The following is a 22,870-nucleotide window of genomic DNA, read 5'->3' as shown; positions in this document are numbered from 1 at the left end:
ACTGTATGAGGACAAGAGATCTTTATTGCAGTCCCTCATACAGAATCTTGGTTTCTGAGCAGCAGATTGCTGTTTAGGCAGCATGATCTGCTGCTCAGAAGCCATGATCGGTGGTGTCTGCATGACCGACATGATCACCCAGTGAACAAGCGTTCCAATTCTCGGCCGTGAAGATGCATGTTTACTTGGCCATGATTAGCTTCTCTTAATCATTTGTCACAGTCCCTCAGGTGACTGATGTCAGGAAATCAACGAGATTGGCTGAACGTGGAGGAATCTATCAGCCTCCTTGATTTCTCTTGATTCAGTGTTGATAGGGTTAATGACCACTTCCCTTTTCTCAGCTGTTGCTCAGTGGTCATCACTTCTACCCTTTATAGTCTGACCCCACCCTTCTGACTATGCGGTAGATAGCTTAATTTGTGTTTGGCTGAGCTGGTGTGAGTTTGTCTTTGGTGTTCCTGCTCGTCCGTCTCTACAGAAGTTAAGTGTCGCGTTTGTTTGTGTTTGTTATATTCCCTGTTGTTTGTATCTAGGCCTGTGACAGAGACTTCCATTTGTCCATCTGGGGAGGAATGGGTTGTCTCTGGCCCTAACCTTTTTCCAGGGCCTTATAGGATATAAAGGCCTAGGTATCCTGCAAATGAATATTCCTACCTTCAGGGTCTATTTATATTGTTAGATAGTTAGGGCCCGGATTAGGGTTGTCTAGGAGGTGACCTGTTTCTTCTCTAGTTTCCAGGCCCAGTTACTGTTCCCCTTCCCTCCTGTGTTCAGTGTGGAGTTTTCCCCCCACACTGATCGTGACATCATTGTTCAATATGTGAAAATTGTAAAAGACAGATGTAAATAGACCCATACATGAAGAAATTCTGATATTGACCCGAGCAGCTCTAGAACATAATTTGGTACTGCTTTACCATGTACGTGTAGTGTGGAATAAGTCGGACCCGCCGAGAGCCCACATTTATAGAGGTCACTTTGTGCTTCAAGCCATTCAGAAAGGAATAAAATATTAGCTGCGCGCTTAATCTGAAATATGCCGTCCACCACTTTTCTCATCTACCAAACCTTAAATTAGTCTTGACTCTCGTAACATAGATCAAGTGCCTCAAAAACTGTCTCAGCCAACTAATCAATTAAACCTGACAGGGAGGGCAACGGCTGTCAATTCTTACCTCGTTCTGGACACCTCAAGGTTTTTGGATCCAGGCTTATAGAAAGAACATTGTCTGTAAATGATGGGAGCTGACTTATAAGAGAAACTATTTTTTTAACTCTGTGATTTAGTCTGCTGTGATCTGACTCGTCTTAAAGGCCAACATAAAATACTTGCTGGTGCTGAACCTCCCATATTTATTACTGTCTGTTAGAGCAATATTTTTTCCTGTGTATTTTTTTTTCTTTGATTAGTGCAATTATCTTCTCGCCTGGGTGGAAGGCGAGAGGACGGCAGTGGTGGCCGAGTGAGTCCGTGGTGGGGGTAGTACTCATGGTGGCTATGGTCTTTCCTAATGCTCCCTGGGCCCGAGCACAGTGAAGGGAGGGGTACACCCTTTCTTTCCCTCGGGCACACCGTGGGTTAGGGGTCTTCTGCCTAGTAATGGTTGAGGTGCCCTACGTCTTGGGAGTGCAAAGGCAGGAAAACCAGCAGTGGTGTGGTGGAATGGTGTGGCCGCAAAATGACCAATTCAAAGGTGTTAAAGTTAAACAGGAGTAAGCTTTACTCAGAGTTGCTTAATGGGGTTGTCCAGTTTTGGTTACTGGTGAGTGGTGACCAATGTGTTTGTAAGATGATTATATGGCATTTACTGATATAGGCTTTGTTGAAATTTTACACCACTTTCTATATTTCAAAAGGTTCAAAAGGTGCTATACTCCCTTATCCGGCAAGTCTTTTGTGCTGTGACCAAGCAAATCACCTCCATGTGATGTCTCCTCTGTTCAAATACTCTGCCAACCGCTTAAACTAAGGCTAGGATGCCAAAGAATATGACATGACCCTATGGTCAAAAATGTTTTGCAAGCAACCTCGCAATAATCACAATAGAATCCAATCATATAGGAAATTTTGAGATGGTGGAAGGGTAGCCTGTGACCTTATTCTAGTAAGAAACATTGAAGTAGTAATGTGATCAATGAAACTGCACCATAGAATTTCAGATCTGTCCTTCCATGAACATCCCCATCACAAAAAATCGATCTCTTAGTGCAAATTGTGCCCCCGCAATACTGCCCTTGGTAATTGCCTATTCTGCCTATTGCCTACCTGTTTTCCAGGCCCCACATCTATTGTGGTATTTAAAGGGTATGTGATGTCTATGTGCCTATATAATCCTTTATTCCTAGGCCACAAAACTTAACAAAGAAATTATAGCATTTTTGAGACTACTTAGAGGCACTTTTTCTGCTGGAAATTATGCAGCCATTTTCTGGTGCATCTAATAGTCTGAATGCAGCTTTAGAAGCAGGACACTCTGAGCTCTGTTAGTAACGGAAAGGTCCTGGCAGTGCTTTTGTGTGGACACAGCATGTGCTGTGCTCTGTCTACATATCTGCTCACTGAACTGTCACATCCTACACATATTTCTGTAAAGTGTGACTGTTCAGTGTGCAGATAATACACACATTGGTACACACAGCAGAATAACTGTGTGCACTGTCTGCCCTGCCAGGACTTTTGTAGCCACGTCCCCCCATACTGTTCACAGGACAGATCCAGCCCAGGAACTCCAGCCTCCTATTACTGCTCCTGACTGGGTAAGCTCAGGCAGCAAGGCTGTCTCTAATAGCTGGTAATATGGTGAGGCACTATGACTGGCATAGTCAGGGCACACTACAGCTGTAATTATGGTGAGGCACTCTGGCTAGTCAGGGTGCACTATAGCTGGCAATATAGTGAGGCACAATGGCTGGCATAGTCAGGTGGTACTATATCTGGTAATATGATGAGGCACTTTGGTTGGCATAGTCAGGGGGCAATATGGTGGCTGGCAGTATTATGGGGCATTGGCTTTTGTACAGAGTCTGTACCATATCAACTGTATATCACCCATAGGATATATACTGTAAAAATCATATTTTCTATTTTTTATTCTTCTTATTATGGTTGCGTCTTATAGTCCAAAATGCAGTAAATGCACAGTTTGAATCTCAGCAACTTGCATTTGCTAAAGCCTAAAATGTGTAATGTAATGCTCTTTTCATAAGAAGGTTACATTTTTCCCTATTGAGTAATAGTTTTATTTTTCTTTGCTTTACAGGAAAAGAAGCCCGTCAATATCCAGAGACCAGAATCGCCAATACGACGACGATATAGGGGAAAATTCACAGTATGTTACAACAGATAGCGCAATGCCTAGGTCACCTTCAGATTATTCTGAGAGGCGGTCCCCACGTGGGCCTCAGCTCTATGAAGAACCTGAACATAGCGACTACAGGAGAAGTCGGCGACGATCCAATGAGTATTCAGTAGATGAAGAGGACAATCAGGACAGGGATGAATATGAAAGACAAAGACGAGAGGAGGAGTATCAAGCCAGGTATAGAAGCGACCCTAATTTGGCAAGGTATCCAGTTAAACCCCAACCTTATGAGGAGCAGATGCGCATCCATGCAGAGGTGTCGCGGGCTCGTCATGAGAGAAGACATAGTGATGTATCTTTAGCTAATACAGAGTTAGAGGAATCTCGGATGTCTATGTTGAGGCTGGATCGACCGTCTAGACAAAGGTCTGCATCTGAGCGCAGAGCGGCCATGGAGAGCCAACGCTCTTACTCTATAGAAAGAACTAGAGATGTACAGGGACCAAGTCCTGGTCGGCAAAGGAACTCAAATCATAGTCCCCCAACACCTAGAAGGAGCCCCATTCCTAACGATAGGCCAGAGTTAAGACGCACAGATTCCTTGCGAAAGCAACAACACTTGGACCCAAGTTCTGCCGTGAGGAAAACCAAAAGGGAAAAAATGGAAACCATGCTAAGGAACGATTCGCTCAGTTCAGACCAGTCTGAATCGGTCCGGCCACCACCACCTAAGCCTCATAAAACAAAAAAGGGAGGTAAAACGCGCCAGATTTCATTGAGTAGCTCAGAGGAAGAGTTGGCCTCTACTCCTGAATACACGAGTTGTGACGATGTGGAGATTGAAAGTGAAAGTGTGAGTGAAAAAGGTAAGGCTCGTCCACGGGATCTCCATTGGTCGCCTATATTCCTTTTGTTCTGATCACTTCTGTTGTGTGAAGACATTTATATGATTGACTTTACATGTACTTCTGCATTGTACTTTAAAGCCATTGGGTATCAAAGCCACAATATTCTCATTGTACCTCTGAGCATTGGAAAGGTTGTGTTGTATGATATGTTGTAGGTCACGACTCACAGGTGGCCAAATCCCAGGATCTATGAAGATGATGTGCCTAGAACTTTGCCAGTAGGTCCTAACCATTTGGGTGGTTTCTGTTGGTGTCTTTGGAGGTTATCATTAATGGCCACTCAAATAGTCAAAGGAATTGGCGGAGTCTAATTGGATCCCATGGTCTACACACAGTGGGCTCTAGTTCTCCCTTTTCCAAATGATGTCAAGGCATGCAATGACTGGAGAACTATGTGTTGGAGACTGGTCTACATGGTCTTGGCCATCTCTGTTGAATTCTGTAGTAACTTAATGGTATTTTATAGATTTTATTAGCAGTGGGATGCGGTAAAATACAAAATGATGTGCCTGATGAAATATGTATGTCCTGATTAAACCTCCGTTTAATTGGTACCATATCACCTACTTGGAATGATGTGGATATTGACTTTAGATAACGTATTTTAAACGTTACCTCTGCTGATGTCTCTTTTAGTAACTACTGGGATTTCCCATAAACTAACTCTTAGGGAGTACCTTTTTTTTTTTTAAATCTGTGTTGTGCTGTTCTTCTATTATCCCTTTTGGAAATTTATGAATAAATTGACAACTGGATGGTACGGTTCATGTTGTCAAAGGGATGTGTCCTATAACAGTCTGACATTGACTGGACAGTGTCAGAGTATGAAGGGACCCACCTCTAACACCCAGTTGTATTTCCAGGAGGAATATCAGAATAACCGCACAATACAGAGCTCTAAGAAAACATTGTCCAGAATTATGGTATGGGGAATACATGCAATTATTTATTGGGAGTGTTGGGAGGAATGACAAATCTTCTGTAAAGTATTTCTGTGTCAGATTTTTGACCACCCAAAGTAGTTGTCTGGGTTCAGAGCTGAACCCGGACATACCCCCATTTTCGCCCAGACGGCCGACCTGATACGAGCATGCTCCAATGCTCTCCTTTATCCTGCGTTGAATCGCGCAGAGCAAAGGCTTTTTTAGGAGATCCGGTGATGTACTGGGGTTCTCCATGGGGAAAGCTAGGCGGAGGCTTCCGCCTAGTAATGAACCCAGTGACGTCACTGGCACTACTGGGTCGGCTTAAGCACTGCCCTAACCTGTAAAACTGGCTAGTGGTGCTAAAGCCTGCCCATCAGAGCCGGTGACATCAGTGGCAATACTGCTAGGCGGAAGCCTCCGCCTAGTAGTGTTAAAACATGAACAAATATCCCTTGCCCTGCGGGATACAACACAGGGCAAGGGAGAGCATCGGAGCATAGAAATGCTCCGATGCTGATATCACGGGGGCTGGAGGGGTGAAGATGGGAATATGGATTGTCAAGGTTCAGCTCTGAACCCGGAAAAAACCCTTTAATACTATATGTGAATCAAATATCAACTTGATGTTGGTTTTCTACCTACAGGTGCTTTTCTGAATTCAGTTGTATTGCTATCCTCAGGACAGTGATACAGATGAATACTGCGGCAGCGCTGTATTTTGTGCTGAACTGTGGTATATGGTTCCACGGGGGGGGGGGGGGGGATCTTGTGCTGTGCTGTGGTATATGGTTCCACAGGGGAGGTATTTTGTGCTGCACTGTGGTATTTGGTTCTGCGGGGAGGTATTTTGTGCTGCACTATTGCTGGCCCCACCCACTTCTGCCCTGCCTACTTGTTTGCCCTGCCTACTTGTGTTGCTCCGCCTTCTATCAATCTGGACCCACCTACACCACCACTTTTAGTTTTTTCCAGGACCACCCCTGCTTATAAGTGAAAGCACGGACTGTTGGTTGTGATATAGATATATTAAAGGCTATGTAGACCTTTGGCGGTATTTTTTTTTATTATTGCATTGTACTCATTTTGCGCTAAATATTATTATTTTTTTAATTGATCTTTATCAAAAATATGGTATCCTTTATTCTGTACAGAGCTGAGATGCTCTACTAGCACCTTTTGGATTGTTTGTCTTTTCTGTCAGATCAGGAGCTGACAGGCTCCTTATCTCTGCTCTCTGACATTATAAACACTCATTATAGCTCGGTTCTTATCTTACTTAAGTGTTTATGACCTTTTAGTAGTTCAGAGATTGAAGACCGGCACAAAGTGAAAGTGAAAGTACCAATCACATCTAGAAAACCCTTTGTGACAGAATGGCTCAATATTTTTAATAAAAAGCAATTGAAAAAAATATATTTTAGCCAAAAATGAGTAAAATGCAATCATAAAAAAAAAAAAGCCTCCGAAGGTGTACTGTACATAGCCTTTAAGCCAGATTCGCATGAGCATATGCTGGGCATATTATCTGTCTGTATTATTTGCGTGTGTCATAGGCTGACTGCAGGTTTATCTGAACTTGCACCATCATAGGGACGTATGCGAGTAGTACAGACGGATAGTACGCCCATGTATTTCTGAGTGTCACTTGAGAGCTGCATTGCTTGGTCTGAATGCATTGTAACCTGATTGTATACGAGATGGACAGTCCTTGGCACATCAACAACTGGCTCAGCGACAACCAGCCTGGTGACTGACAACTGATGACAGAGAATCCCCGGGAGTGATTCCTTCTGGATTGATATGGTTCATTATGAAAACATTTATGATCATTAAATACATGGAGAGACAGAAGATGGGAGACAAGAAATTTTAGAGTGCTCAATGGTAATTATTTTAGATTTTATGACAGTGGCAATCTTGAGAGCAAAATTGAAGACTTTTGCGCATGTCACCTCGTTGTGTACAGGGCAGACTTTTTTCCTTGTTTTGTGTGTTTTCATCGGGTACGACCACACGGCGCGGTCTTGGGGTTTGGCCTTGCTGCGGTCCAGTACCGTGTAGCCAGTTAGGCCACAGATGCCTCTTATTTAAGAGTCACAGCACTCCGACCGCCCCACTACCACTCTACATGGTCGTATTCGTCCTGAAGCGGAATGATTTTTTTGTGCAATATAAACATTCTTGTGCAGCACGGAGAGGCAGCTAGAACTTCTCTGATGTACACACCACACAGCTGTCTGTACCGGACCAATGTCCCAGTGGATAAACCTCCTTTTTTCTGTATATTTAGGTAAAATCTGGTACAGAGGCGTTTACAGTATCTTACGAGGAAATAATGTCTCTCTTCTATAATTTGTCACTTTCTGCAGTGTAGGGTATTGATTCTTATTGAAATTGGCAGTGGTTGTCCAATATGACGTGAATATTGAGATTCAATGGACTTTACTGGTATTCCCACCTCAAACATTCACATATTTCCACAGTGTATGCCGTGATTGGTAGACGGAGGTCCCACAGTTGGGGTGCTTGGCTCTTTCCGTAGCTCTTACAGACTTGGAAAGAGAGAGTCACACACACATGCCACTGTGTCTGCAGCCAATGCTGGTCATCATGGTTGGCAGAACGGATTTCAGATGGGATTCCCATCTGTGGATTTTTCAATAGATGTCTAAAATACAAAAACCATTTTGAGTTAAAGGGGTTCTCTGAGTGTTTAAAACTGTGTGCTGCAGTGCTGCAGCCTCTTCAAACAGCTGATCAGTTTGGGAGTTGGGTATCGGAACCCCCACTGATCAGATACTGATGACCTATCCTAAGGGCAGGTCATCAAGTATTAATCACTTGGAAAAACCCTTTAAGGCTGTTTCCAAAAACTGATTGAAGGCAGGAATCTTAAAAATGCTAACAAATTGTATGACCGAATAAAGTAAAACCTCTTCAAAAGGTTACCTCTTCGAGGAGACCACGCCTGATCTTGGTATAGCAGATTTTTATAATAGTTGTCTTCTTTAAGAAGTCCACCCCTCAAGAAGTCTATACAGCTCTAGTTACATATGATTGCAAATTCCATTTAATGCTGAAAAGTGTTGGGTCTGGCTGAGGAACCCTATGCTAAGTACTTATAAAGGCTCCACTAAAACTCATGCTGGGATTGTCTCCAGAAGCTTAACATTTGGCTTGCTTTGGTGGGGCAACTTAGAGATTGTGGGTTCTCCCAATGTCTGGATGGCTTTGCATTGGATGCTCTAGCTTTTACACTCCAGTATATTTGAATACTTCAGGTACAAACAGTAGATGATAGGTTTAGACGGGGACCAATGTGGGTGCATTTTATATCAAGCTCCAACCCCAAGGAAGTCGTGTAAGGTTTTGTTATTTCATTATCAATTGACTATTGAGGGTCAAATATGCATTATATAGAAATGAGTAATATGCTGTCAGGTTTTGCTATCCATCCCAGAAGGACCATCTGTTTCCCCCCAGTAAATGTTGTAACTAGTGTTGAGCGAATCATCACAAAGTCTAATTTACTCTCGCTTCGTGGTAACAAATACGTTTTTACTGAAATGGCGGTAAAAAAGCAAAAAAAATACATACTCACCTCATCCATTTGCGTACCAAATCTCATGCGCTGCCATGTTACGTCACCACGTCAACATGCTGGCTGGGCACGGGGACGTCATCACATCAGCTTGCGCGAGATTTGGCGCGTTTTCTTTAATCAAGATGGCTGCGACAGCTTCACGACGAGCAAATGAATGAGGTGAGTAACCCCAGATTAACCCCACTATAGGCTGAATGTGACGGCGCGGCTCTATCGCTGTTCCCCGTCATTGCGCCCACTACATACAATTGAATCTGATTTGTGATAAAATAATTCTTTGTGAACTTCAGCGAAGCAGCCGAATTGAATTTTTGCTAACTTTGCTTATCTCTAGTTGTAACCTTTCAGCTGATTCCCTACCCCCTTGTTTGCTGACAGCACAGTTCTTTAAGGAGGACCTTTCACCGATTATTACACTATGAACTAAGTATACAGACATGTAGAGCGGCGCCCGGGGATCTCACTGCACTTACTATTATCCCCGGGCGCCGCTCCGTTCTCCTGCTATGCCCTCCGGTATCTCCGCTCACTAAGTTCTAGTAGGCGGAGTCTGCCCTTGTTCTTCTGTAGCACTGGCCAATCACATTGCAGAGCTCACAGCCTGGGAGAAAATAACCTACCAGGCTGTAAGCTCTGCGCTGCGATTGGCCAGCGCTAGATCAGAAGAAGGGCAGACTCCGCCTACCATAACTTAGTGACTGAAATCTCCGCCTACTATAACTTAGTGAGCGGAGATACCGGAGGGCATAGCGGGAGAACGGAGCGGCGCCCGGGGATAATAGTAAGTGCAGTGAGATCCCCGGGCGCCGCTCTCCATGTCTGTATACTTAGTTCACATTGTAATAATCGGTGAAAGGTCCTCTTTAAGACAGAAGAGCTCTGCATAGGTTCATGCCAACCACTAGGGCGTGAGATCTACCAGGGTTTGGCCCCATTTCTCTAAGGGCCCCTTTGCAGCCTTAGAACAACACTGGGGCAACTTATTGTAGCGTAGAATAGCAAAGAACAGAAAATAAATACAAGACATGAGGATCCAGTACCAGAGCATCCTCGGTGAGGCCAAGCTCTGACAGTAATAGATAATAAAACATGGGCACTTAAGGTTCTATATACACAGAGGGTGGGCACTCAGAATAATTTACTCTGCTGGGCCCAACAGACTTAACTCTGACGCTGGTCAAGAAAGTAGCTCTAGAAAATGGGAGAGCGCTCCAGAAGAGAGGGGAAGCACAAGAGAAGTCTTGCATATAAGAGTATGAGAAGTTGATGGAAGCACTCAGTTGTCCTTAGGGTGGTATCAGTAAATTAGAAAACCAAGGTATGACTGGAGTGGAATCGGATAGGTACTGTATATGCCCTAGATTTTTTTATTTATTTATGTTCTTTAATTATACTTTGTCTGGATTTTGAAGGTGTAAGTGGCAAAAACTGTGATAAAAATGATGATTACGGCCAAATAGAATAGATCAATCCAATGTATGTGGACGAGGGGTCCACTTCAAAATGTAATCCCGGAATAAGAAATATCTCCAGATGTCATTAACCTACAGGCATTGCTAAGCCAGTCCTAGGACAGCCTGAAATTAGATGAATTGCAACTCCTATAATGTGGGTTTTGTGCTGATTCACTTGGAGCTTTGAGGTCTTCAAATAATCTTTTCCTTCCACAATGAACACGGCCGCTAAAGTGCTATACCCCATTAAGCAAATGTAATATTTGTCTGCTAATTTGTAATGCGAGATGTACATTTAAATCAGGTTATTGACCACTGATCCTATAATGTCCTCTAGCTGTTACGTGCAGTTACAGTGAGCTCACCGCAATGAATGCTCCTTTATATATAAACTATAAATTATATTGAGTTTACCACATTCATTTTATATGACAGACACTTAAAGGGAATGTCATCAATATTTTTTTTTCTTTTTCCCGGTAAAACCAGATAGCGACACATATCCTTTTTCTTTTACTCATCTGTTTTTATTTTCTGATCGTATTTTTTTTTTTTATTCTATTTCCTGAACATGATTATGGCGGTGGCCATCTTGCCTGAGAGATATTCTTTATAGCAGCCACCATGGGCCATAGACACAATGGACTGGAGAGGACCTTATTGACTTCTATGGGAGAGTTTTCTAGACATGCTCTGTGACCTGTGCAGAGGTCTGGAGGGAGGAGATAAGCTGTGATTTCCCCTATTGTGAATGGTGGATCCTGGATCTCTATATGGTTTGCCATTGTAATCTTGTCGATAATGATGATGGGATGACTCCTGAAAAGTGATCTGAACAGACCAGGAAGTGGCGGCTATTATTAGGCTTAGAGGTCAGTGTGCAAACTGCAGGATTTTAGAATTGTATTTAAATGTAGATTTTGACATGGAACATTAATATAACATCCTCAAACATTCTTTAAAAATATGTTTAACATACATAAAATCTCACATTCCCTTTAAAGAGTGGATTTCAACACTGTAGATATGGGGGATGCAGAGGTAGTAGTTGTATCTGGGCCCCGCTGCCCTGAGGGGGACGCAAAAGTGCCTCTGCTACGTAAGAAGATACCAGTCTGGCAAGTGGTAGTCAGGGGGCCTTTTGCATGAAAGGGTGTTTTCCACAAGCAAAATCGATCACCTACCCATAAGATAGGTATCTGATCACTGGGACAGCCGCCGATTGCGAGAATGGAAATCCCACGCACCTTGAGCAAATGTGTCGCCACTCCATACACATTATTTGAGACTATACTATGGACTGCCTTGTACAATCTTAAAGGGTTTGCTCACGATTAAAAAACATGGCTACTGTCTTACAAAAACAGTGTGTGGGGAATTGCAACTTGGCTTCATTCACTTCAGTGGAGCTGAGCTGTGATACCAGATATGACCCACGGACATGCGTGATTCTGTTTTTGGAAGAAAACAGCCATGATTTTTAATTCTGGACAAGCCCTTTAATTATTGCTAGTAAACAGTATCAAACTTATACTAAATAAGTACAAAGTAATTCTAAAGATTTGGAAAGTTAATGTCGTGGTTGGCCTGCGGTGCCACTCCAATCTTCATAATGGACCTTACAAATGGACCATTGATACTGTTCACTTCTGACGAATGCAATTTCAGTATCCCGTTGACACAACATCCCACTGGCCGAGGTCCCAAGCTGCCTTGTTTTAAGCTAATGAAGGCATTCATGAGGACGAGAACACTGTGTTGGCAAAATAATCCACTTTCCGTTGTTCTCAAAGAGCAAGCTGATTGACTGACTCACCGGGGCTGATCTGGTATAGTGGAATAAATGTTTGATAATTTGTCTCCATGTCACTTCCATCAGAGTTAATATCCTGAAGGAGGCAGAAAATGTCACAACCTCCTTATTGTGTTTTCATTTTTCTCGCACTTCACTGAACCTTCCATTTTAGATTTCAAAAATTCCAGTTGTTTTTTCCCCTGTAGTTTTTGTTTCATTGATATCGTGAATGTAACCGGAAAGTGATGGAATTTTTTATTACTTGCACCTGGGGCCGGTAGCTCACTGGGTCACTAGGTACATTTTCAGGCCATGATCAGCTATGACATTTTAAGGGTTATTCTAGGCTAATTAATTTCCAAAATTGACTCCAACTTTGTCTAGAAAAATGTTGGAAATTATGGTTCTCAGCCATGTATGAATTTGTGTTGAACAGATCTGTAGTATGGCACCTATGACCATAGAAATCTTTTGGCCTAGGTATTATGCTGCCTCCTCAGATCAACTACAATTAAGTGATAATGGTGACTATAATACAGTCCTTTCTCAACTAGATCAAAAACATTTTCTAGCAGATACAACAGGTTTAATGCAGGTGGTATGGACCCACTGTGCCACTTAATGGATTTGGGATTAGGGCTACCCCTGAGGGAACTGTCTAAATGGTCACTTGGTACTCACCCTTTCATTCCCTTACAGGGATCTAGACTTTGCTGTAGGGGAATCACCAGGTCATTGCCTCTAAGAGTAGTCTTCGAAAGGCAGAAGAGTGGTCAGAGGAGAAGCTGATATCAGGACTAGCAGAGTTAATACAAAACAGTAAATGGACAATAGGTCAGGGCAGGCGGTACAAGGTAAATATGTTGACCAGGCAGAGGTCAGGACAGGTGGCACAGCGTCAATAGTGTAAAAAGGCAGGGATCGGGCATGGGGGTTGAGACCATGTGATAGCACACCTTGGCAGGTATAGACCAGCTAGGAACCTTTGGCTCAAGCACCTTTCCATAGGGGAAGGCGTTCTATATACCCCAAGGAATGCTGCCATTGATCAGGGATGGATCAGCCCATGCATGCCAGCCCTTTAAGAGACATGTATACATATCCTATGGAAGTGTGCACCCACTGAAGCAGGAGGGAGGAAAGATGGAAGGCCATAAGCGGCCTGCAGCACAGAGTAGTGGGAGAAGTGAGTACTCCGGCGGCCATGAACATTTACTCATTATTACTCAAGATACATTGACATTAGGGCAGATGTTAAGTCAAAACGTGTGTGGCCTAACAAAAGTATGTATAGTATACTTTTTTTCTTGGTGAAAGTTTTGGTTAAAGGGTTTTTTCAACTTTTTCATACTGATGACCTCATCAGCATCTAATCGGTGGGGTTCCAACACCCAGGACTTCTGACGATCAGCTGTTTGGAGGCACTCTACCAATCCTTTGGCACTCCACTAATCAGAAGTATTTTAAATGACAGTGACCATTTAACTCATAAATCCTTAAAAGGGTTGTCCAGGATTAGAAACTCATTGGCCCACATTTACTAATGTGCCTGAGCCAAAAATCTGTCTTAAAAGTGGCACATATTGCCTCAACTTGGGGCTTGACAAGGGTTGGGGCTTAGTGGAAAGGGGGAAGGGCTTCACAAGAAGGGGCAGGGCATAAGATGTACCATTTTGCACCAAAATTGTTCCACAATTCTGGTGTAAAATTCTGTCTCAAAGCTAGTCAACCAGTAGTTGATATAGAGTCAGAGAAAAGTGTCTATCCCTGTGCCGTCATCCAGCCTGAGCTCCAGTGATAAATCTGGTGCAGGTCTAGATAGTGGTCTAAGGTTATGTCATCTACAGGATTAGTAAATCTGGACCATTTTGCGCAGGGGTGGACTGGCCATATACCCTACAGGGAAATTTCCCGATGGGCTAATGCCCAGGGGTTCGCCCAAGTCCTCCTCACAGCCGCTGGCCAGGTACATAATGATCTAATGGTCTCAGCATTAATTTATGCTAGGAGCATCAGGTACTTCTGCCCCTGTCAAGCAGCCGCAGGTGCCCCTCCTGAACTCAACTGTATGACCTTCCTCAGTGTTTTGTGCTCCACTGTGGTATTTGGTTCTGCTGGGGTGGTACTTTGTGCTCCGCTAAGGTATTTCTGACCCTGCCTACTTCTGTTGTCTCTGCCTACTTCTGTCAGTTTGGACTCACTTACAACTTGGGGCCACTTTTAGGTTTATACCCAAGGCCACTTTAAGTTCCCAGTCCGCAGACACTTTTTCTCATCCAGATTACTGACTATGTCATACATACAATGATGAAAGCTAGATCACAGATTACAAGTGACCAATTTGCTCAAAAACATAGGTCTGGCTCTATACTTTTTGGGTTGTTTTCTCTCCATGCAGGCGAAAGTTCTTCTAGACGAGTGACTTAAAAAATCTATTTGGCTCATGATTTCATTAAAGGGGTTTCCAGGGTGATTAAAAAAGAGCAGAATGAGTTAAAATAGCAAATAAGCATGGCCCACCTTACTGAACACCACTCCTTCCATTTTGATGCTGCTCCCAGTCAGCAGACAGGAAATGGCTGAGGAACTCTACTCAGCCAATCACTGTATCGTGGCGGGGCAGAAAGTGGAGAGCAACTGGGACCGGAGCAGCATCAGAACCACATTTAATCTCCATCCCTGTTCTGTATATACTGGTTCCAGTATAAAGTTTGATGTTTAGTGGCAGATGGGCTTTTTTTTGACAGTCATCAGAAGAAGAAGACTCCTCCCCCCTCTTAGAAGAGTGTAGCCCACCCTGGCAGAATTTCCGCAGAGAGAAATAACTGTAATCCATAGAAATTTTTAGTTTTACTACAGAAAAAAGTTTTGTTGCATTATTCAGGGCTTCCGATGGCTTGTACACTGCAGGGGTGAAGCCTGGTGCCTTGCATGATCTGCCTTAATAATTCTATACACAAAGGAAAGAAAGGACGTCATATACTTGGTAATACTGGATATTTTGCTTGAAAAGCCACCAAACTACACCTTTACTATTCAGTGTAGGAAAGGGGTTCCTTGGACCCACCAGACGAAATTATTTTGGGGGCCCAACAACCATATCAGGGGTGGCGAACATTACAGACACACAGAGCCAAAAAAAAAACGTATGACTACCAGGAGCCACAAGCTATACATTAACACACAAGTCACCGTATTTTTTGCCCTTAAAGATGCACCTAGGTTTTAACGAGGAAAAATAAGAGGAAAAAAAAAGATTTTTCATCTGATCTGAGGTCTGATCATAATATTTTTTTCTTATTTTTTATTAGCAGAGAAAAAAGGAAAAAATATAATTTCATCAGACCTCAGATCAGACTCCTAAATCAGATCCCTAATCCTCATCTGACCTAAAATAAGATCCCCATACCTCATCAGACCCCCAAAATAAGACCCCCAAAATAAGACCCCAATGCTCAGATCAGACAACACAAATCAGACTCCCAGTGTCAGACCCTTAGTGCTCAGATCTCTCCCCTTCTCAGATCTGATCCCCCATGCTCAGACCTGACCAACCCATGCTCAAACAAGACCCCCCATGCTCGGATCTGCCCCCCATTGCTCGGATCTGCCCCCCATTGCTTGCATCAAGACCCCCCATGCTCAGATCAGGACCCCCCCATGCTCAGATCAGGACCCCCCCATGCTCAGATCAGGACACTCCCCCCCCCCCCATGCTCAGATCAGAATCTCCCATGCTTAGATCAGACCCCCATGCTCAGTTCTATAAAAAAATTAAATAAATCCGGATAACTACATTTATAGATCCAGCATAAGTGTATTTCTGTAAACAGGTACAAATCCAATTTGGGTACATTAATAAACAATCTTGAACATACAAAAATGAAGAACCCTACCACCCCCCCCCTGCCCTAACCTGCACCATGCCTCTACCTATGACGTTTCATCCCTTGTTTTACTATATCATGACTTTCAATAAAGTTATTGTTTTTTACTTCTTTTCAACACTATCTAGCATTTCACCCCAATTGTAGAGACAGAGGGTAGTCCTGGCGTTCGCAGCCATGGTCCCCATATAGATTGTATTCCTCTTTGGCCGGTACAGCAGTGCTTATCCAATACTTGGCTAGTAATTTCCTAGCCTAAGATCTGTTGTGGAATCCCCTTGTAACAGGCCCAGCACACATATCAGTGGTTCGGCTGGTAGTCTGATCCCAAACACCTTAAAGATGATGTCAAATACTATACTCCAAAAAGGGCCTATGTCAGTGCATTCCCAAAACATGTGTAATATATGTGCCCCCGGAATATTACATTTGGGGCAGTTAGATGTGTCACATACACCTATCTTATGTAGGTACTCAGGTGTTCTGTATACCCTATGTATCAGGTATAATTGTGAAAGTCTGTGCGTTTCACACAGTGATAGCAAGGGGCTCTTAGACAATATGTCAGACCACTGTACATCATCTCGGGGGCCAACCTCTCGGGACCATTTTTCCCTAACCTTCAAAGGAAAGTGGTCTTGATAAAATGAAAGTAACAACTTGTAGAATCCTGAGATCACTCCTTTGGTGTCACCTCCTTTCCTGATTTGGTCAGCTAACAGAGATGCCTGTATAGTCCTATCCACTGTCCTACCCTGCACCGCCAAGGCATGGCGTCATTGTAAACTACTGATAGAAATTTGTGTTCCTTTAATTGTTAATTGTTCAAAGCTTTTGAGAGTCCTATTTGCATAAAGTTGTGACACCCAATAAAGCCCCCTTTTCTCCCAACTACTAAAGGCTTCCAACTTACTCAGTTCCGGGAGGCATTGAGTTGTTCCATAAAGGAGTAAGGGTATTACACCCCGAAAGTTTGGTAATTTCTTTCCTTTTTTTTCCACACCTTGCGGAGCAGGGCTACACTCGGGACAGACTCTGGGGGGCAGATCACAGAACCAAGCTCCAATATATATCCAGGTGTTCTCCCTCCCACCAAATAAGACATTAGCGCATAAACAGGAGTCCGAGGGACCCATAGTGCTACAGGATTTGCATTGCTGAGCCTGTGCTGCTAGAAAGGACAACCATGGGTTGGGGATCGCCAGTCCACCACTATCCTTCTCCCTCTGTAAGGTCTCTAAGCGAATTCTTGGGGACTGTTTATTCCATATTAGGGCCCTGAACAATCCCTGTATTTTGTAGAAGTATCTCATTGGTATCCACACTGGGCTATTATGCAAAATGTATAGAAATTGCGGCATCAGCACCATTTTAACTAAGTTTGCTCTTCCAATGACAGATAGTGGCAGCTTACACCAGCTATTTACCCTTTGGGCACTACTGTTTAACAATGGGTTCAGGTTTAGGTCTATATATTCTTGTGATCTACATGTTACCTGTATCCCTAAGTATTTAAACGTAATGGTCACTTGTAAGGGGGCTATTTTATCCTGGAGTGATTTCGACACTGAATCCAAAGGAAGCATAACCGATTTGTCCCAATTAATGGTTAGACCTGAATATGACCTGAATATGTACCATAATCCTCAACTAGCTTCATTACACGGGGTATAGAATGGTCACTCAGTTCTATAATTCAAAAAAATCTCATCCCTCTCCTGCTCAGGCACTGGGCTCCAGCTCGGGCACCTGCTACTCTGCAGGTCTGACACGCTCTCCACTGTGACCTGATGAGCACAACGTCAGGTCATAGTCCGTGTCTCCACGTACCACGTTCTCGCACTGTGTGCATCAGGACGTAGTGGAGAGTGAGCTGGAGCCGCTAAGTAGCAACAGTGCCCGATCAGGAGTAAGAGACCTGAGCATGGGGTGGAGAGTGGCCTGACTGCTTCCCGGCTCCACCGCTAGAGCCGCACTTGAAGAAGCAAAGAGCCACAGGTTGGCCACCCCTGCCCTATATCATCAATAATGTCTAATAGGTTTTAAATCAAAGAAATAAATCATAGTGTGAAATAATTATCTCCCAATGTTTTTAGTTTTATTTCTCCTGGACTTTTGGGGCCTGTTATCCATTATCAGAGCCTGGTCCCACCGCAGGGTCCTCTGGTATACTGGTTGGCAAGTCCAACCCTGCCAATATGTTTTTCTAAATGGAAAATCATCTCCTATTTCCTACGCACACTGAGGCTGTCTAGACGTGTACCACCTTGATCACAGTGGCTCTGACTGGATGGTAAACTCCACTCTGAACTCTGTTTCCACTCTTGCTCTTTCTAGGGACTGGAGGGAGCACCCTTTCTTCCCCCAGGGCACACCTTGGTATTGGGGCTCCTGCCTTGTGTTGATAGGGGTTTACCTTGATGTTGGATGATTTGCTGGGTGCAGGGCAGGGCCAGTGAGTGATGGAGACAATGATGAGGCCTGTTGTTTGCAATAAACAGAGTCTCTGTTTACTCAGTTAATGATAGGGATTGTAGTACAAATAGCAGCGAAGGGCACAGTTCCAACAGTATTTAGGCCTCTTTCACACGACCGTATGGCTTTTTCAGTGTTTTGCGGTCTCTTTTTCATGGATTCGTTGTTCCGTTTTGTGTTTGCTTTGTGTTTCCATTTCTGTTCTGTTTCTCTGTTCCGTTTTTCCGTATGGCACATACAGTATAGAGTAATTACATAGAAAAAATTGGGCTGGGCATAACATTTTCAATAGATGGTTCCGCAAAAACGAAACGCATACGGAAGACATACGGAAGCATTTTCGTATGTGTTCCTTTTTTTTGTGGACCCATTGACTTGAATGGATCTACGGAACATGATTTGCGGGCAATAATAGGACATGTTCTATATTTCAACGGAAGGGAAATACGGAAAAGGAATGCATACGGAGTACATTCAGGTTTTTTGGGGGCGGAACCATTGTAATGAATAGTTCCGTATGCGGAACGCAAAAAACGGCCCGTAAACAAAAAAAAAAAAAAAGGTTGTGTGAAAGAGGCCTTATGTCACAGTGCAATATTCTCTCAATATCAGCGTATGGACAGGAACACTGATGGTGGTTATAGTACTCCTTCTCTCTAAAGACACTTTGCAGTCTTTCAGAACCACAGGCGTGCAAAAAGGTTCCTGTTAAGTCCTTCAGCAATCCTCGGACTGAGGGGTGCAGAACTGACGACTTATTTGAACGTGTGCTGAATGTTTTAGCAATAGTCCCTTCCACAGTAGCAAAGTCTTTCTGCCATAAACAAGCACAATACCTTGCAGTCCATTGCATGGTCTTGTGAGTTCTAGACCTTCTCAGATGTCTGGTCTCCCTTTTCTTAGGATTACTTTGGGAGTGTAGTGATGTCCATGATATTCTAGTATGGGTAGGATGTATTCAAGATCTTAAAGGGCATCTGTCAGCAGTTTTGTACCTATGACACTGGCTGACCTGTTACATGTGCGCTGGGAAGCTGAAGGACATCTGTGTTGATCCCATGTTCATATGTGTCCGCTTTGCAGAAAAAAAGGATGTTTTAATTTATGCAAATGAGCCTCTAGGAGCAACGGGGGCATTGCCATTACACCCAGAGGCTCTGCTCTCTCTAAAATTGCTGCACCCTCTCCACCTTGATTGACAGGGTCAGGTGTGTTGACATTCTCACTGTCTGGTTTTGTCAATCGAAGTGCAGGAGGTGCAGCACTTGCAGAAAGAGCTGAGCCTCTAGGTGTAATGGCAACGCCCCCATTGCTCCTAGAGGCTCATTTGCATATCTTAAAATATCCTATTTTTCAGCAATGCGGGCACATATGAACATGGGACCAACACAGATGCCTTCCGCTGCCAAGCGCACATGGAACAGGTCAGCCAGTGTCATAGGGACAAAACTGCTGATATCCTACATACATCCCTACGTGTATTAGACTACCATCGACTTCTTTGTGGCAGTCTGGAGATTGTTAGCGGGTTCTAGCTCTGATCACATCTAATGAGAGTTGTGTGAGGTGTATGAGCTTGTGCACACTTCATACATGTTTAGCCCCCATGCACACCATAGTATTAAAGGGGTTGCATCTCCCCGTCGAGTGGATCAAAACCTCTGTTGACCAGGGTGGGGTGAAGGGGCGTTTTGGGGGCAGCCAATAGCAGACCACGACAGGAACGGGCCTCCCTAGCATCACCCGGAGATGCAGTGGCGGCCGTGCAGACATCAGGAGCAACGCGGGTGCCGGGGAGCGGGGTAAGTATAACCTGTATGAGGTGCCCGGGGGGGTGCATTATAGGTGTTGGATATAAGGATTCCTATTGTATGGATTTATAATATGGCCCCATAGCCCACGAGGGCCCATACCCTACTCCTGTTCACTCCATGTATTAAACAATATTGTGACACTGGTACTAGGAAGAGATACACTGCTAAAAGTATGAATCTCTAACATTGACCGGTGTAGGTGGCCGTATACGATCTGTGCATGTGCATTGATACTTTATGTGGCACTAGCACAAAATCATCTGAGCGGTTTTTGCTCAGCAGGATTTACAGATCGAAATTTATGTAGAATGTATAGAATAAATGTGATATCAGTCATTATATACTATAATATATATTATATAGTAATAAGGATGAAGCGGTTTTATGCCAGCAGTGGCGATCACGCTAAAAAAGCCTGATCCCTGGAACGCGGCTCCACGCTCAAATCTTACTTCATATTGATGTATTTCTCCCAGAACCCTTCCACCTCCTCCCACTCAGCCCAGCCGCCCACTCAGCTCCAGAGCGTGGGCATGGATGTGACTGCTGCAACTGCAGTACTGCAGAAACCATGGGCTCCCTCACTGCAGAGGAGATAATAGATCAGTCTGGCTGAACTCGGATCATCAGCTCCTGCCTATTATCTCGCCGGCCTTATACCCACCGCCACTATTAACCACCTATGGGCCTGAGACCATCGACGCTGCCGATAAATCTGAATCTTGTCATTTGCAGAGAAAGGGCTTAATGCTGCCGCTTAATTTCTCCTTCACTTACATTGTAAAGGTTTTATATATTAAAGGGGCGGCTTGTTATAGAGCGCTGGAGGAACTTTATTCAGCCTTGGAATGATATAGATCAAAAGGAGAATAAAATGTAAAATTTAGAATATTCTAATTATTCAAATGGGTCATATAATAGTGTCTCATCAACAGAATCTCTTCTATTCTTGACCCATTTCTATAAGCCTGAGAAACGTTGCTCTGAGGGACCCGGTGCAGTCATGTTTGACTTGAATGGATGGCACTTAATCAGGGATGGGCAAGGTTGTAGCCATAGGTGGTAGCAGCTATACCTGGCTGTGGAGCCTGAGTGGGCCTAAAGACCCCTCTGCCACATTGTATGTCGGATGCACTGTCGGACTGAAGTCCCTTGGGCCCATCAGAGGAACTTAAAGGCCCTGTTTTATTAGGAGTCCATTAGTGTCTGAGCTTGGGCCCACCAGAGCATTCTCTGGTGATGTAGTGGTCCTGTCTTACCCTAGTGGGATGGCTGTGTTGGATATTTTCCTGTTGGACCCCATGTCTGGGCGTGCGTAGGCACCAAGAGACCTTTTCACAGTGGTCGCTGAGTGAAAATATATGGATGGCTCATGTTTCTAGGTGACATCAGATGATCATTTGGTGTTTGATCACTTGGTGGAATTATTAAGATGTCTATGCTTTGGGGGGCTATTTCGTGGTTGCACCACTAGCTTATCATTATTAGGTTACCTTATAGATTCCTTAAATGGCTTCTGTCACCCCACTAAACTCATATATTTTTTTGGGGGTACTTATAATCCCTATCCTGCGATATAGCTATACATTATGTTATTAATCATTTTCGTTCTGTAGATATGTCAAAAAACGTACTTTTATAATATGCTAATTACCTGTCTACCAGCAAGCTGGTAGCAGCCGCAAAAAACCGCCCCCTCCTCCTGTTGATTGACAGGGCCAGCCGCGATCTCCTCCTCCGGCTGGCCCTGTCAGCATTTCAAAAATCGCGCGCCTGTGTTGACTCTGAGAGAAGGAGGCTCGCCTCCTCAGCACTCCCTGAGTGCGCCTGCGCCGATGACGTCTTCTCTTTCGGTGATGTCATTGGCGCAGGTGCACTGAGGGAGTGCTGAGGAGGCGAGCCTCCTTATCTCAGAGCGCCTGCGCCGAATCAACACAGGCGCGCGATTTTTGAAATGCTAACAGGGCCAGCCGGAGGAGGAGATCGTGGCTGGCCCTGTCAATTGACAGGAGGAGGGGGCGGTTTTTTGCGGCTGCTACCAGCGAGTAGACGCCCTACTTGCTGGTAGACAGGTAATTAGCATATTATAAAAGTACGTTTTTTGACATATCTACAGAATGAAAATGATTAATAACATAATGTATAGCTATATTGCAGGATAGGGATTATAAGTACCCCAAAAAAAAATATATGAGTTTAGTGGGGTGACAGAAGCCCTTTAAATTAGAACAGTCTGATCATTTTCCTTTAAAGAAAATTGGTCAGCCGTTTTGACCATGCTAAACTGTGCACAGCACTAGGCAGGGGTTGGGGATTGCACTACAACCATACCTTTTGTGGAGCTTTTATCATCAGGAGGAGTCGTGTGAATATGATGTTTCGTTCTACCATATTCTGCTTCTGCAAGTGCAATGGAGGTGAAGCTTCACTGTGAAGTGGTGTCTGCTCTCGGCATTGAGCTGCTTCACAGTTCCTCCTCTCTGTTCGGAGTGACAGCTGTTGTAGTCTCTTGGTTGGATGCTACAGTTGTCACTAGAAGCCGAAGGGAGGGGATGTGAATCAGCTCAATGCAGAGAGCACATCACAGTGAAGCTCCACCTTCATTGCACTTGCAGGAGCAGAACCTGGCAGAATAAAGCATCATATTCACACTACTCTTCCTGATGATAAAAGCTTCACAAAAGGTATGGTTCTAGTCAAGG

The 22,870-nt window shown here is 44.0% G+C and overlaps 1 protein-coding gene across 16 annotated transcripts in view; it reads left to right on the top strand.

Annotated features, from left to right (window-relative positions):
• The window catches only part of RIMS2 (regulating synaptic membrane exocytosis 2), a 578,844-nt gene that overhangs the window by 245,023 nt on the left and 310,951 nt on the right, over positions 1–22,870 (top strand). For all 16 annotated transcript variants that reach the window (XM_044295802.1, XM_044295812.1, XM_044295801.1 and 13 more), the window contains one exon: positions 3,264–4,171. In XM_044295802.1, coding sequence (XP_044151737.1) covers positions 3,264–4,171 — 908 coding nt within the window. The remainder of the gene's footprint in view (positions 1–3,263; positions 4,172–22,870) is intronic.

The sequence above is a fragment of the Bufo gargarizans genome, chromosome 5 (assembly GCF_014858855.1).
Source record: "Bufo gargarizans isolate SCDJY-AF-19 chromosome 5, ASM1485885v1, whole genome shotgun sequence".
NCBI classification, from domain to species: Eukaryota; Metazoa; Chordata; class Amphibia; order Anura; family Bufonidae; genus Bufo; species Bufo gargarizans.
This window is presented reverse-complemented; position numbering and strand designations above follow the sequence as displayed.